Here is a 17164-nt window from a genome sequence, read left to right on the forward strand (position 1 = left end):
GTGTATTTTAAATTTAACACTTCTTTTGTTTTCAACCAAAACAATGAAATAAGAGAATTACTACAATACTTGTTAGTTTAAACAAGTATGATGATGATATTAGCAAAAATTAACAAAAATAACAGACATGTATTTTTTTTTATTGCACCAAAATCATTAGGTCTTCTTTGAAGATTTAGAAGGCCTTGAGGGTTTATGATACATGTATTGTGTATTTTGATTGTGATATCAATATTTGATTTCTTCACATTTTTAATCAGAATCAACGTCAACTGCCTTAAAGAAACTATAGCTTTTGCATGGCATATACAGTGGCACAAGCTATATAACCATCAGACATCTTTAATGAAATCCTTTAGGGTACTTCATAAAACGTTTAACAGGATGAAATTTGTTTTAGGCAAAAAAAAATTTAAAAATCAAACTGATGGTCTCTTTGTGTAGAGAATAAAAATCCAACCAAACTGCACTAAATGTTCTGTAAAGAGGTGGAAACCTGGAATCCGGGTCTGTTTTTTCCCCCAGTGGTGTCGGTTAGCTTGTGCTCAGTAACGGGTTCACAAACTCAAAAGCATTCAAAGATGTTTTGGATGCAAACGCACAGAAGACAAAAAAAAAAAAAAAAAACTACTCAAACTAACAATCTGACGTCACACCAGCTGCCTTTAAAAATACTTTGATGGGGGAAATACCAGTTGGTTTGACATTTTATTTCTTAATTGTTTCCTAACTTAATACATCTTTAAGTATGACACAAATGTCCAAATGCTTTATTTGCCAGTGAAGCATTGTCAGTGTCCCAAAATGTAAATATCATTCATCACAAAGTTACAAAATGTGCAAAATGTACATTGAGTTTGACCCTGAATTATAGGGTCTCAATTACAATTCTTAATTAGTCACCCAGATGCCTATTTTTCATCACTAACATTGTTTCTCACAAAATATGGCAAATGAGAGACCCTCAGAAGACTGATGGGCTTATTAGCAGTATAGTTTTATCATTTCAGTTCGCTGCTTCGAATGTTTCCTTTTTCCTATTTTTCAACATTGTACTGAAATCATTACACCCATAGTCCCTGTATATGATTGAATTAGAATCACTGTTTACACATAATTGATTCCTAAATTGCATAATTCGCTTACATTCACATTTACAATTACAACATTTTGCAGATGTGCTTATCTATATTGTTCCTATTAACTCCATTATAAAATACCTAATGTAGAATTTCTGTGGCATTATGGTCCTGCGTTTCTATTGTGTCGTAATTTTGCTTGCACGTTGGAGGCAAGATTAAAACTAGGAGGGAAGCCTGAATAAACAATACAGGGAACTTGCAGGGCCCATTTAGCCTTATTGTTTCGAGAACAGCCGTCTCCTACACAGTACACATATCCACCCTCCCTCATTAAGCAAAATGAAACAGTTCCTGCTGATAATGTTAAGGGACCTGTGTCAATTTGGCATTGTATTACAAGTAAAGTAGATGAAGAATCTTTTAGCTAAATTAGTCAGGGCACTCCTTATTCTTTGTAATACATGCAAAGGCATGAAGCATGAGTAACCAATTTAATACTGTCTAATCTTTTCAATCATTTTAGTTCACTTGTAATTATTTCATAACCTATAATGACATAATTCATGCACTTGTAATTCATACTAGAATTACAAGTGCAATGAGTCTGCATGAACTGGAATTCACTACAGATTTTAGCACAGTGCTTTTTTACTACATTACTATAGCTAATAACCCTAAATCAAAATGAAGAGATTTGTGTAAACAAATGTAAGTGCTACACCCTGCTTGAAAACAATGGGCCTGAGCTGAAACAGGAACTGCATTAACTTTGCTCCTGTATAGAAAAAGCTCCAACCACCTTTATTTCAAGGATTAGCAATTGACACAGAGGTTTCTCACATATATGTACGCACAGTAAGGTCAAACACGGGATGACCACTCATCGCTTATTTGATCTGTTTCGGAATTTATTAACCCAACAAAGGCCGAATGTCCTTCATCTAGAGCACAATCTGGCCAGCATAGCTGTTTCAACACAGTACCAGGTCAAACTCCACAGTAATGTTCGCTAAACAAACGAACACGTTTTGTGTCAGGCAAATACGGGTTGGCTTTCCCTAACTAGAGCTGCTGGCTACGAGATTATCAGAGGCTAGGATAATCCAGGAAAATACTGCAAGGAAAAGATTTTCATACTTTTGTTATATCAAGCTGTTTTAATAAAAGTATTGGCTAAAATGTATCTTTGTGTTTCAGCTATGATGCTATTTCTGTGAAAGCGCTTGTGAGAGCATTTCTCTTTCTAGCAGTCCTGCATTTAGAAGATGATGTCATCTACAGTTCTTTCATTCTTCTGTCTCCCAAAATGGTCTAAGCCACTATTTAGAGTAACAATATTTTTAGGCATCCATACGGTGCATCTCTCGATGTTAAACATATATCTTTTCAACGAAAACATTACACTGTGATATTGCAAGATACATTGATATCGTATATGGGCATACAATTCTGTGACATTAGCTGTGCTCTTTACTCCTCAACTTGGAGCCGATGAGATTAGGAGCTGATGGTTCTGATTTGTATGAAAACTAATGCAAGGCAATATAGAAAGCCAGAATACTCATCCATTGACACTGATTCATTGATTATTGACTTTATATACAACAGAACCATATTTCAGTATCAAAAATCGTGAACGTTTATTATAATATCCAAAATTCCTCAAGATATCTAACTTTATGTAATGTCTTGCCCACCATAAAGATCAATAAATTATATTTTTTGACTTTTGTGCTGCTCCACATTTTTCATTATACAGTATGAATTAAAATCTTGATGACCAGCTTACGCTCTGAATGTTGATACATTAAATGATAATGATTGTGGCTTTAAAGACAGTTCAACTGGATAACGGCTGAAATAATGAACTTTGGGTATTCTTTTATTCACAGTAAACCCAAAGAAAAGTGTTAAAATGACAGTTATAAAACTTTTGGATTTATGCTGAACAGTACTGTATTGTTTTCATAACTACCAGTAACCTTCAATTCTGTAATCACACCTCTCAAACACTTCACATCAAGTGAGTCAAAGCAGTCCAACACTGACCTAATACTACAGGTTTCCCTGCCCTTCACAAAAAATGCTTATGTTGCCCACTACATTACTTAAAAAAGCAAAAACAAACTAACTTCTGTACCATGTGAAAAGTAAAAAGCATAACTGTTTAATCTTCAAGAAGCTGAAATTTCATCAATGAACTAGATATACTTTTTATTATTTCTTCAGCATAACAAATTGGTCAAAAGAATAAAACAAAGCATTTATTGTTAATTTATTAAGACAAAAATAGGCTTGTCTGACTGCATTGCATGACTGTGCAGCTGATGGGTGCTGTACTTGCAGACCAGGATCCAGAGCACCATGAAAGATCCAGGTGACTGAAGGGAGTGGGATTTAGTAAACACTTTCTGGCATCCAAAATCAGTCCAGAAATGCTCAGCTTAGTCAGTGGGTTCTTGTCCTCATTCCCTCAGTGATTTAACTTTACTGGTAAATCCCTCACTGTATGTCTGAACAGTTCTATTTAACGTTGACTCATCTCTTGTGAAACACCTCTGGCTTGCACTTCACACGAAAAGACCAAAGAATATTGACACCCAAATACACCCCCCCCTGCCAAAAAAATAAAGGCAAAGTTAACAGACAGAGGGGGAAATCATATAAAATAGTATCTCAGACCATTTGTGAGCATGAAGAGTTGCCAGAATTATGCACTGCTTTCACTGTTGAGCACTTTTCACTCACAAAGGCTGATTCCTCTCAATTTTTTCATTCTTGTAGCACAATAGCAGTTGAATAGACATTTGCAGATATATTGCCATTCCTGGGACAAAGAAGTGGATAAGATCTGTAGAGAGTCCTTGGAGTGCGAATGAGCCAGTGAGAAAGAGAAAGGACGCGTAGGGCTTCCATTTCATTCATGGGCAAAATCTGGCTTCCAAGAATGCAAAATGCACAGATTACCAACTTACTAACAATAGTGCCTTGGTTGAAAAGAAAGATGATCAGTGAGCAAACCAAAACTTTCCAATTAATAAAAAAAGAAAATCGCTCTTAATAACAGGAAATAAATCTACAACGCTGTAATACCGCCAAAACAATACTTTATGTAATATTGTGAGATGGTAATTGTCATTTGAATGTAATAGAATTATCATAGTGCCAAAGCAAATGTAAGAGCCAGCCAAAAGAATTGGTACAGCATGTAAAAGAAAACTGTTACAGGGAGTCAAAATCAACAGAAAAAGATAATAATCAAACTTCTTTTTGCTGTCTGATCTGAGAAGCCATGTTATTTGTTAAATGCTTCTTCCTTGCTTCATCATTTTTTTCCTTTTTGCACTGACCAGTTCAACTGAACAGTACATTAAGATTTATAATTTGAGGTGAGCCAGGTGAGCCCCTCATACAGTCCGTCACCTGTCGTAGCACAGGAGGGCTGAACGTACCAATTTCTATCTCGGATCCGGGTCAAGCCGAGCTTCTCTTGGATCTCGTGTGGTTTCATTGCATCAGGCAGGTCTTGCTTGTTGGCGAAAATCAGGATGATCGCATCCCTCATCTCTCGGTCGTTGATGATACGGTGCAGCTCCTGCCGAGCCTCATCTATGCGATCTCTGTCAGCACAGTCCACCACAAAAATAAGCCCCTGAGTGCCTGTGTAGTAGTGCCGCCAAAGGGGTCGGATCTTATCCTGACCACCGACGTCCCACACGTTAAACTTAACATTCTTATAGGTGACGGTTTCAACGTTGAAACCGACGGTTGGGATGGTGGTGACAGACTGTCCAAGTTTCAGTTTGTAAAGAATTGTCGTCTTTCCAGCTGCATCAAGTCCAAGCATCAATATTCTCATCTCCTTGTTGCCAAAGATCTTTGAAAGCATTTTCCCCATCTTGTTGGCTGTGCATATATTATGGTTATCAAGGAGAAAAGGAAAAAGTCCAGGCTTTTTTTTTTTGGTTTTGTACCTTTGGCTAGATTATGTGCTACTTTAATACTTTTAGGTGTAACACCACAATGCTTAGACAGTGTAACAGAATGCAGAAATATTGCTTCACAACTCTGTCAGTCAGATCTCTTCAGCGACCCAGGGCAGAAGCTTCTGTGCTATCAGATGGAAGAAATAAAAGAAAAACCTCAGGGGTTTAGCTAAGCTAAACTGACTGGCATAGTTAGCCGAAACTGAAACAGCAAACCACGAAGTTAAAATGTGCTCAGGGGAGGGTGTGGATTAGCAGCCTTCTTCTTGAACCTGTCGCTGTGTGCTGGTAGCTCATCAACAAAAGGGCACCTTACGTTTATTTGGTGTCAGCTAGCCAAGGGTAGGTCCTTTCCAGCTCTCGGAGCAGCGCCGTCGCCTTCAATGCAGAACTGCTGAGGAAGAGGTGGACTATCTTAGACTTCAGATTAAAACAGCGACGCCGAAACAGGCCCTCTCGACAGCCCGCAGCAGTTCAGACTTCCTTCTTGCACGCCGGCTGTCCCCTCGCCCGATCCAGCACATTCAAGCGGCGGGATTCGCCTCAAGAGTTCATGCTTACAATTACAGGCTTTAATGGCGTACCAGCGAAGTGGAGGCTGTAGAAAATTGCCCCAGAGAACTCCAGAGGTCATTGATTCCTTCGAGTTTTCCGTCCTCCCTCTCTCTTCTCTTCTCTCCCTGAAACACAAGAGCGGTTGAGAAAAGGGAGGGGTATCAGACAGACAGACGGAGCACAACTTTAATCGGCCACTCTGTTGTCTAGTTTTCTCGATAAACGGAAAATCTCGCAGGAGCCAGCGCCGTGGCGACGTGGCTCCGGCTTCAGAGCGGGCGAAAATACAGTAATTACCTTCAAAAAGCGGCGGGCACCCGCTCCCCAGACCTTTCTCTCCTCTCTTCCCCCTCCGAGTCGCTCTCTCAGTCGCACAGCCGTGGTGCTGTGTTACCGGAAAAGGTGCGGACCTGCTTCACCCGCCACTTCCTCTGCTCGGAGCACACTCGAGTCTCGAGCTGAGCGAAATGGACGCCATTCAGGCTCCAGCCACCTGGAAGTTTCCGTTGTTCGAAAAATAAAAACAGGGACGGGGAAAGGGTCCCGGGATTTAAATATAAGGCATAAACCAACTACGTGTTATTATTTTAATAAACAGGAGGCGTAGAAGCTCATTTATTTTACACATTTACACCATAGGGGGCGTCCTGCTCGGTGGCGTCATTTTACGTGTGAGGGCGGGAACAATGACGTGCAGACGATTTTAAATAATGCTGCACAGCCCAGGCGTCAAGACGAAGGCTTTAAAGCCAAACCACCGTTAAAGTGTGTTTTGCTATAATAATAGATGTGTTGTTGCTTTATAATTCATAGACCTAGATATGTGCAAAAATACCCCGACACCCTTTCTTACTTACTGACTGCAGCTGCTGCTTTAAGGTGCACCCTTTGCTGACGAAGGTGTTCATTTGCACACAGCTTGTATAAAATCTACACAGAATGTCCATAGTTACCTGTTCTCCGGAGGGCCATTCATGTAGTTCTCACAATGCCAAGCGTTGGCTAAAGGGGTATAAAGCCCCCCAGCATTGGAGAACTGCGTTGATGTACCAGTTTACACAATCCAACCCCCACACACATCATCCCAAACATAAAAGAACAACTAAAACAAGTTTAGCATACAACATTTGTTTTCATTGAAACCAATGAAATTGAAGTTCACCCAAAAAGAGCTTTGGTGACAAAGTGCAAAACTAAAGAGGCGCACTTTGGACAGCAAGCATGCCTTGACTGACCTGCTATGACGTAAAAGGGTAAATTGTGTAGTACATTGTTTTCAAAAAACTGCTCTTTTAGTACACCATAATTTCAAAAGAAATGATGGCTACAAACATTTGGACATGAAAGAAGACATTTCATTAAAAAAAGAAGACACTGCGATTACAAATGAGCATTTCCCTTGGTCATCTCGCTGCTGGTCACACTGAATGGAAAGTCAGAATGGAAGCCTGAAACCTTAAATAATATTAGTAACTTATGATTAGCAAAAATGTTTCTGAGATTTTGTGAGATTACTGATTGCTTAATTTCAACTGTAAACAGCGAGGCCTGCTATAATCTTCATGATTAACTCAGTAGAATATGTAATCTATTTTGATTATTTTCAAAAGGTAATGGCAGTAAGGTATGCAGTGACAGCCCATTAGTGTGCCATATTTTACACTTATTTTTCGTTTGGGTCCAGAGGAGATGTGTTACAAATACTCCTATACCATATTATTTGTAACCCTAATTTTTCTTAATTTTTAGATTTATTTTTAACTTTTTTTCTGCATTTAAACATGCATTATTTATTTTGTTACATGTATTTGTGAGTTATATATACACAAATTGCCTCATCTACCAAAAAAAAACAAACAAAAAACTGCTCTGCACCTGAATTGACTTAATAGTTTGTCCCTAACTGGTGGCCTGCACTTCAAAAGTTCAAAAAGCACAGTGTCTTTGTTTGTTACATTTCTGAACTGCACTTTGTCACTAGGGCAAAGGCGCAACATATATTGCCTCACAGCAAGACGGGCCTGGGTTTGATTCCCGGCTGGGCAACTTTCTGTGTGGAGTTTGCATGTTTTCCCTGTGTCTGCGTGTGTTTCCACCGGTACTCCAGTTTCCACCCACAGTCCAAAGACATGCAGTCAGGCCAATTGGATGTGCTAAATTGCCCTTTGGTGTATGTATGTGCCTCTCTGGCTGCCCTGTGATGGACTGGTGACCTGTCCAGGGTGTATCCTGCTTTCCACCCAGTGCCTCCTGGGATAGGCTTCAAGCCCCCAACCCCACACCCCATGACTTTGTAACGAACACCTAAAGCCTCCTGAATAACAAAGAGAGAGTTAAAAGTGCAACTGCAGTTGAATATGAATGGAATTTGTTACAATTTGTAGGCCTAAGCTGGGGATATGATTAAAGAGTTAAAAGGCCCATATTCTACATTATTCTTATACTTATTTTTGTCACAATTAGTTTTTATAGTTATAGTTATAGTTATATTTGCTGTGCCTTTAGGGTGGTATATGTAAATGAACTCGGTTCTGATTGGCTCACCTGTACTGCGCCTCATTTGAAAAGCAGTCTGTGTTGAAACACTGTTTATACCCTCAGTGTAATAGACTGAATAGGCAGATATATGTAAAAGAGATTATTTTCGTTACATCACAGAAAGAATGCATTCAGAATGGGCTGTTTTTACATCGTAGTGTCCATATATGGCCTGTAGAGACTGAAGAGTAAACAACGTGCTTTTTAAGTTATACGATGATTACTTTCTACATCAAACACTGATACAAGTCCTTTTAAGCTTACAATTTACGGTGTGAAAAATCTAAAGAGATGATGTTTAGATGTTTGCAGCCGCAGAAACAAAGCATTATAGTCCATGTAGCCTACTGGCAGCTAACTACATTTAAAATGGTTCAAGTTAGACTTCATAGTAAAGACGGACGCCCAGTAAAGCTGCTATGGATCCAATCATTACATTCAGAGACTAGAAAATGTTGCCTCTTTGCATAATGCTATTATAATTGATTAGGGAAACACCCTGTTATGGTTGTATGGGCGGTTTTTAACGGGACCCGAACGGCCAATATGCTCTAGTAGCGCCAGCACATTCATACCTGGGGCCGCCTGCCCAGTGCGCATGCGTGGAACATTCTTGCCCTTCAGCGTCGCCGTGTGTAGAATGAGAGCTCGGTTTCTCGACCACATGTTGTCGGACAGATAACTTCGAACAAGTTTAGATAAATCCTCTTCTAAGTAACGTTTCATGGAACATTCTGGTAAGTAAGCACCCAACACAGACGTTCGTGGTATTTCTTCAAGATGAGCTGCTTTTCTGCAGTCTTTACTCAGGCGGTATTGACGGCAGTACGTGTTAGCTAGCGCTGCTAGCGCTTAGCTTTGTAAGAGCGGAGTAGGCCCAGAAAGAAACCAAGGTTGTTCATTTACGCGTTAGGTCCAGTCAAACCACACTGCTTTTAAACTAATGATTCACACGTAATAAACATATATATTTACTGCAGTGGACGTTTAAATGTGTCGCAGCACTTCGCCAATACACGGTTTTTTCAGCTAATGAGCGACGCGTTAGCTATTTAGTTAGCAAGTTAACCTAACCTAGCTAAGTTGACTTGATTAAAAAGTTGTGCGATTATAGTTGGTAAGTAGCTGGTTAGTTCGCTATTTATTGTTTACAAAATGTCTCTCGATGAGATTAGTATATCCATGAATCTTCTGGAACTGGTAGTTATAAACAAACTGGGTTCTTGTCCAGCGTACCGTGCAGTTAAAAAGAGCGCACCCTTTTAGCAATGGCTGACGCGAACTACTCGGAGTTAACTCGCAGAGCTGGCGTTAGCTTACCTAGTGAGTTAGCTAGTAGGCTAGATATCGTTTGGTACTTTTGTTAAGAGTTTTTATTCAGGGTTTGCAGAGCACTAACTGGCTTATGAATTGCTTGTATGGGTTTCCTCCACGTTAATGCAATCAATGCATAGGCAATGTAAGTTATGCGCGCTATTTCAGGAAAGCGTGCATGAGGTCAGATTCTCAGACGAACACGACAGCTGTAGGTGGTTCGTTACCGATAAGGTATTCTGGTGAAGTGTACCGCCTCTGGGTTGTTTTACTTTAAGGTGACTTGTTACCGATGTTATTCTAGTAAATATCCTCCTTATGTACTGCGTGGTAACGTTATAAACAAAACACACGCCAACGAATAGTGTCTTAATAGCTCAACAGACGTGCAAAACCACATTCTCCTCGAGCAGGGATGTTGAAGTCTTCAAATTGGTTCTTGAAGTGTTGGGTGCCTAACTTACCCAGTTTGCCTGCCCCCAATTAAGATATTCTGTTAACTGCTAGGTTTAGTGTAATTATTTGTTGAGGGATATCTCTCCAGGGCTAGAATACTGTTCTAAAGTCACTTAAATTGTATATTTTATGTAAGATCTGCTTTCATCAGGATTTATTGAATGAATAAGTTTGTGTCATCTATTTTTTTTTTTTTCTTTTTAAGACCTGGATCTCTCAGACGAACCAATGACGGGAATGGTTGATACGAATACCCCTGACAATGGGGACTCTACTGCTATGGAAGGAGCAGGAGATGGTTTCGTTTCTTACCTTCCTAATTTAGCCCAAGATGCTCAGTGGACAATGGACCAAGTACCTGACACACTTGCTGCCCTTGCAAACCAACAGAACTTGGGTCAAGACCATGCGCAGCAGGCTGCTGCAGTTGAGCAGTACGAGCAGTTCTCAGTGGATGGGAATTCAAAGTCAGTGGGGCAGATGTCTGGTATTTCTGAAGACAGTGCCACAGAACAGCCTGCAAACTCTGCACCTGATGTTGAAAGTCAATTGGAAACAACAGAACAGACAGCAGATAGCCCTGATTTGAAAAAACTGAGCTCGCAAAAGCAGACTGAGTCAGGCAATTCAGAAAGTCCTGCCAATATGGAGCTTGAGGATGCATCCAAAGAGGGAAGTGAGGATGGATCAAGTGATGTCTCTGAGCAAAAGCCTTCCCTTCCATCTGAATTTGAGAGGCTTTATAAAGTAGTTGAGGATAACCCTGAAGATTTTAATGGATGGGTCTATCTTCTGCAGTATGTGGAACAAGAGGTGAGTTGCTACATAGTCTAATGAACAGATTAAACAGCAAGCAAGCAAAGAGCCATGTAAAGTTTTTTTTTTTTTTTTTTTTTTTTTTGTGTGTGTGTGGAAGTTAAAACCTGTGTCTATTGTAGAACCACCTGTTGGCTTCAAGAAAGGCATTTGATGCCTTTTTCCTACGCTATCCGTACTGTTATGGTTACTGGAAGAAATACGCAGATATTGAGAAGAAACATGGTTGCATACAGATGGCGGATGAGGTAAGGGATGCTTTGCCTTTACATACAGCTTAGTTTTCATTTGCCGTTTGCAGCTCCATGGGAATTAAATGTTGTAGACTTACTGCTGTTTTTTTTCCTCTTCGTTTTAGGTGTACCGTAGAGGTTTGCAGGCCATCCCATTAAGTGTTGACCTGTGGCTTCATTATATAGCTTTTCTAAGGGAGAACCAGGACACCAGTGACGGAGAAGCTGAAAACCGCATACGAGCGTAAGTAAATTCTTCCAATGTGTGACTTTTCCAGTACAGAAAATAAGTGGCCAAATATAGTGGACATTACTGCATGATGATTTGTATTTCAATTGTGTATTTATTTTCAGTGCATATGAGCATGCGGTTCTTGCTGCGGGTACCGACTTTCGGTCAGACCGTCTGTGGGAAGCTTATATTAACTGGGAAACTGAACAAGAAAAGCTGGCCAATGTTACAGCTGTCTATGACCGTATCCTGGCCATTCCTACTCAGCTGTATTCCCAGCATTTTCAGAGGTTTGTGTTATAAACAGTATATAAATTGGCTGTATGATGGACATCCAAGGAAAGTGCAAAATGTGTGTGTAACTTCATGATTTGTTACTGACTAGTACTTTGTTCTTTTCAGGTTCAAAGATCATGTGCAAAACAATAATCCCAAGCACTTCCTGTCAGAAGAGGAGTTTGTTCAGCTGAGGTTGGAACTTGCTGCTGCCAATAAGCCCACTGGTGAAGGAGAGGAAGAAACCCCCAGTGAGGAGCTTCCACCAGGCACTGAAGACCTTCCTGACCCTGCAAAGGTAAGAGCCCAACCCTCAGTCTGTGTGGGTATGAAACTTGACAGAGACAGGGAGGGTCCTACCTGATGCTGGAGAGAAGCAAAACTGTACAGGTTTGAAGAGGTGTCTTTCCGTTAGCAGCCAGTGAATACCTGAGGATTCCAGTTGGCATCCATTCAGGGACTCGATAAAAGTGGGACGGGACCGTGACGGAATGACACGTTCCTCAACCCCTCTCCCCCCAGCAGCACGGCTTGGGCCACAGCTGATGTGCAGGGTGCATACCTTACTTATCCCAGCGCAAGATTCCACTTGTTTCTCTCGAGCTCATGGTGATGTAAACCCTTGGTAGCTGGACATGCAGTTTGCACATCACTCGAGATAAGTTGAATGTATAATTATTATCTGAATTCTCATAAAATTGTCTTTTATCCTTCAGAGAGTCACAGAGATTGAGAACATGCGGCACAAGGTGATTGAGGCACGCCAAGAGATATTCAACCACAATGAGCATGAAGTCAGCAAGCGTTGGGCCTTTGAGGAAGGGGTATGGATATCAAGTTTATTTTCATAGTAGTGGTTGATTTTGTTTCCTGAAGAATAGCATGTAGCAAGGGGAGCTGAAATGGGAATAGAACTTTCACATTTAATGTAAGTTCAGAAATTGTTCTGTAGCTTCAATAATTCTCATTTACCCTACCACATAGATCAAGCGTCCATATTTCCACGTGAAGGCCTTGGAGAAGACACAGCTCAGCAACTGGAGGGAGTACCTGGACTTTGAACTGGAGAATGGGACACCAGAGCGTGTAGTGGTTCTCTTTGAGCGCTGCCTGATTGCCTGTGCCCTTTACGAGGAGTTTTGGATAAAGGTAAATAGAGCTCCCTTCGCAGAGACCTTTCTTCCCTCCTTCCCCCATCAACGATTTCACTTCCTCAGTAAAACTTCCTGCACTCTTTGCGTGTAACGTTGATATTTGACTGTATTTGTTGTATTAGGGGATGGCCAGCTTGCCACACAAGATTTGAGTCCAGCATTTGCCAACTTCGTTGCATCTCTCCGTCTCCCACTACCTTACAGAAACTTATCTTATTGGTTCCATAAAGGTGCTGATGGGTTTAAAACAGAAATTCTCAAAACGATCTTGTCAATGGAAATTCACTGGTGCAGGAATTTGAAATGAAAGCTTAATTTCTGTGTTCTTTCCCTGTTTTTCTTTTATTTCCTCTCTGTGTATCTCCCTTTTTTCCTTCTTTACTTCTGAAGTATGCCAAGTACTTAGAGAGCTACAGCACAGAGGGAGTGAGACATGTGTACAAGAAAGCATGCACCATCCACCTACCCAAGAAACCTACAATCCATCTTCTGTGGGCAGCTTTTGAGGAGCAACAGGGTAAGTTTCTCTTTCACCACACCATTTGAACTCCAATATATTCAGGTGAACTTCATGCATAACTTCTGTAACTTTTTCAAACTCCTGTTGCTGCCTTTCTTTAATTTCTAAGGTTTAATTTTGTTTCTTCAGGGAACATTGAGGACGCACGAGGAATCCTGAAGGGTCTAGAGGAGGCAGTTCCAGGTTTGGCCATGGTGAGACTACGTCGGGTGAGCCTAGAGCGTCGTCATGGGAACTTGGATGAAGCTGAGGCACTACTGCGGGATGCCATGAAGAATGGAAAAAATGCAACCGAATCATCTTTCTACTCTGTGAAACTAGCTAGACAGCTCCTCAAAGTGCACAGGAGCATTGGCAAGGCTAGAAAAGTACTACTAGAGGCCATCGAAAAAGATGAGGTAAGGCTGTCGAGTTCTCACCCCAACACCCCACAGGTTTATTTTAAGCCAGATTGTAGACATGGTAGCTCTGTTTTGCATGTTGTCTTTGTGGCATTAGAGAAGTAAAAGGATGCGTGTTTGTTTTGAAAGCAAGCCTGACTTTTGACACACCCACACGTTACATGCATACAATATATATGTTTGCAATGCTTTGTTTATGCTTCCAACTTTTGAGGTGGCTAAGAGAATACTACCGAAGTCTTGGTTTCCATGCTGGTAAATGCTGAATGGACTGAAGCTTTAGATTGTCCTTTTATTTTTTTGAAATTTTTTTTTAAATATATAGACTTATTTTTAGCAGTGTTTTTTTGCTTCACTACACTTGGGCTAATCTAACCCTCCTTTGCTATTTTTGTGCTTGAAATTGCTTGTTTCGTAAGTTTTACTAAGTCATCTGTATGTGTGTATTTTAGACCAATCCTAAGCTGTACTTGAACCTGCTAGAACTGGAGTACAGTGGGGATGTGCAGCAGAATGAAACTGAGATCCTGGCATGTTTTGATCGAGCTCTAAGCAGCCCCATGCCTTTGGATTCACGCGTCACTTTTTCTCAACGGAAAGTGGAGTTTCTTGAGGACTTTGGCAGTGACATAAACGCGTGAGTAAAGAATTTAAGGTTTTGTGAGTTTCTTTGTTTTGTGTTTTTAAGGAAACTTTTTTTATTTATTTATTTTTAAACTAGCTGGGAAGGGCTTAGTTGAACTTTTTGGTTGTGCTTTCCACTGCAGAGATGTGGACATGGAATAAAATTAAATCCCGTATAGTTTAAGCTGTGGGCTGATGCTAACAAACACATGACGGAAAATTGAACAGCCTCAAATAGCTGTTTTACTTGCTGTTAATTCAAATTGCAGGTGTTTTTAGACTTGAAAGGAACAAATGTGTTCTTGTTTACTACTGAGGTTTTAGGAACTTGATATCTAAGCTTAAAAAGAGCAGACTTGATGCCTGGAGCTTCTTGGTTTCACTTGGTTATTTAATTGGAGATTGTCTTGCGCTGTTGCCAGGATGGTAGAAAACTCACCTGGAACGTCAGTCTACCTCGTTCTGACCTCCTGTACATTTAAAAGGGTGGTGTTATTTCTGATACTATGCAGAAAAATTGAAGTGTTGCTTCTATTCCCTACTTAGGCTTGTGATGGCATATGATCAACATCAGGCACTTCTGAAAGAACAAGAATCAACAAAGAGAAAAGCAGAGAATGGGTGAGTTTCCACTGAAATTTATCAGTTCTCCAAGAAAACGGCCTTGCCAAAAAAATCTTAATCTTAAAATTGGTATTCTCTGCAGGTTTAAAGGAGAGTTCTTTAAAAAAAAAAATCTGCACAGAAATTTTGAAAATTTCAGAAAGTTTGTTGAGCAGTTTGATGTGAAAAGAGAAAAAGGTGGTGATGGGACCCAAGGGGTGCAATGTCCAAGTATAACAGTTATTTACTTTCCAAAACAACCAGTAAACTAATGTTATTTATTCCCTGTCTGTCCCAATGACCCAACAACTTGCACATTTTAGTGTTTGTCTCATCCAGCACAATTGAAATAACTAACAAGTGCCTCCTTGGCTGAGTCAGGTATGTGTAGAAAACACAAAAATATGCAGCGCAAAGGGGTCACCAGGACTGGGATAGGGATAGAGACGTTGAACTCTTCAGATATTTGGTTCCTCATCTCTGCCACTGAGAACAATTCTGACTTGGTAAGATTAAAAAACTATGTGTACACCTGCAGGTCTCAAGAACCAGATTCAAAGAGACAGCGTATGGATGATGGCTCGGCAGCATCAGGCCAGATGGTGCCAGACATGCAGGCCAACCATGGAGCATACAACTATAACAACTGGTATCAGGTCAGTGTTTACATAGCTGCTGCATGGACTGCACTTGTTTTTGAAGTCTCCGTGTGTTTTCTATATAAATTTTCAGGTGTCAGTCTGCAACTAATGATCTTTCATGAGTTTTGATTTTTAGTTACCCCCATTTGCAAAGTAAACATGCTATGAGAAAATATGCTGTCATTCATATTGATTTAACTACCAGCAGTCTGAATAATATGCTTTAAAATGGGGTTGTCAAACACTGACGCTGCAGGGCTGGTGTCCAGCAAAGTTGGGCTCTATTATTCCCTAATATAATAACCCTGATAATCAAATAAAATGAGATGGGTTTATATCACAGCTGTGCTGGGCCCCAGCCTTCCAGAGTGTAATATTAGAGTTTTAAGATGATCTGGTTGCTGTTCTGTTTTTAATCACTTTATTTTTTGTGTTTTCACAGCAGTACAACTCATGGGGAACTCAAAACTCCTGGGGCCAGTACAGCCAGTATCAGTATAACCAGTACTACCCTCCACCCCCCACATGATGACCTGAAGTGTGATTGAACTCTGATGTCCTTTTTATTCATTCTTACTGATTCTCATTGACATTCTCAGTCGTTTGACAGTTTACTTTGTTTTTGAGCATGTGTTGCAAATGAGTTTTCCTTCTGTGGAAAAAGTGCAAATAAGTTTAATTTTAGCTTGGTTTATAGTGTGGTCTCTTTTTGGAAATTTAGTAGTTTGAAAGATTTGTATGGAAGAACCTGAAATCTTCAATTCTTTAACCTTCTCTGTGCTCTCCTAAATGTGATGTCATCTTGTTTTCAGAGCCAAAAGTGAAATGAAGGCTTTTTATTTTGACTTTTGAATTTCATAATAAAGAGACTGGTATCCTTGAGTGTGTTTGTCATGGCTTATTCCGAACTTATCCTAAACATGTAGACCCCTGTGTGTGTGTGTGTGTGTGTCTGTGTGTGTGTGTGTGTGTCTGTGTGTGTGTGTGTGTGTGTGTGCATCCTTTCAGCAGTGACCGTAGAACCGCTAGGTATTTGAGTGGTGGACCTCTGCATCCTTTCAGCAGTGACCGTAGAACCGCTAGGTATTTGAGTGGTGGACCTCTGCATCCTTTCAGCAGTGACCGTAGAACCGCTAGGTATTTGAGTGGTGGACCTCTGCATCCTTTCAGCAGTGACCGTAGAACCGCTAGGTATTTGAGTGGTGGACCTCTCGACCTAGCAGTCCACTACCATGCCTTCAGTGGTCACAAATTGACTCCTATAGCATGGAGTGGAAGGGTGGCTGAGAAGCTAGATGGGCACCTGTCTGTAACTACATTCATAGAAGATTTTGTAAGAGATCAATTGTTCAAGTGAGCATTTAAATAGCTATTTGTCCCTGTTCTATTTTCACCACACACCAATCTTACATCTTTAATAATACCCTCTTGTTTCCCGACTGGTATTTACGTGTGTATTTGTAAGCATTTGTGCATTTATTAACAGATTTACCAAGGCTTGAGCCATTTTAAAATAAAATGTCAACTCATTGTCCATTTTATTGGATTTCACTATTGACTAGCATCTGGTTTATGACTAAAGAAGTTAACAATGATCCTCTGCACAAGAAAGTATTGGTTTTGATATTGGTATTGGGTTGAAAAGGAACGAGCGACTGAGATGCGCTCCTGGATTATACAATTAAATGTCTAGAATTGATACACATCTGCTCATCCAGTGTTAAAGTAACGCG

General features: G+C 40.4%; 2 protein-coding genes across 3 annotated transcripts; one reads left to right on the plus strand and one right to left on the minus strand.

Moving 5' to 3' along the window:
• Positions 1-2697: 2697 nt before the first annotated feature.
• Positions 2698-6251, minus strand: arf6a (ADP-ribosylation factor 6a). The gene is made up of 2 exons (XM_017683139.2): positions 5921-6251; positions 2698-5748 (listed from the first exon to the last, which is right to left on the minus strand). The coding sequence occupies exon 2, from the start codon at positions 4978-4980 to the stop codon at positions 4453-4455; it is 528 nt and encodes a 175-aa protein (XP_017538628.1). The 5' UTR covers positions 4981-5748; positions 5921-6251; the 3' UTR covers positions 2698-4452.
• Positions 6252-8743: 2492 nt separating this feature from the next.
• prpf39 (PRP39 pre-mRNA processing factor 39 homolog (yeast)) lies at positions 8744-16313 on the plus strand. 2 transcript variants are annotated; one of them, XM_017683126.2, is made up of 14 exons: positions 8744-8898; positions 10137-10744; positions 10870-10995; positions 11106-11224; positions 11335-11502; positions 11615-11786; positions 12205-12312; positions 12473-12637; positions 13033-13159; positions 13292-13560; positions 14016-14200; positions 14734-14808; positions 15329-15446; positions 15877-16313. In XM_017683126.2, the coding sequence occupies exons 1-14, from the start codon at positions 8886-8888 to the stop codon at positions 15958-15960; spliced, it is 2337 nt and encodes a 778-aa protein (XP_017538615.1). In that variant the 5' UTR covers positions 8744-8885; the 3' UTR covers positions 15961-16313. The 2 variants fall into 2 exon arrangements, with proteins under 2 accessions (XP_017538615.1, XP_017538606.1); XM_017683117.2 differs by having other exon boundaries at positions 8745-8898; positions 15874-16313.
• Positions 16314-17164: the final 851 nt, after the last annotated feature.

This window comes from Pygocentrus nattereri, chromosome 4 (genome assembly GCF_015220715.1).
Source record: "Pygocentrus nattereri isolate fPygNat1 chromosome 4, fPygNat1.pri, whole genome shotgun sequence".
Taxonomy (NCBI): Eukaryota; Metazoa; Chordata; class Actinopteri; order Characiformes; family Serrasalmidae; genus Pygocentrus; species Pygocentrus nattereri.

Excerpts from the sequence above, each read along its gene's own strand:
- arf6a (XM_017683139.2), bottom strand. The coding sequence starts at position 4,980 with ATGGGGAAAATGCTTTCAAAGATCTTTGGCAACAAGGAGATGAGAATA.
- prpf39 (XM_017683117.2), top strand. Across the intron at positions 13,561-14,015 it reads AGGCCATCGAAAAAGATGAG|ACCAATCCTAAGCTGTACTT; the intron begins GTAAGGCTGTCG and ends TGTGTATTTTAG. Across the intron at positions 14,809-15,328 it reads AAGAGAAAAGCAGAGAATGG|GTCTCAAGAACCAGATTCAA; the intron begins GTGAGTTTCCAC and ends GTACACCTGCAG.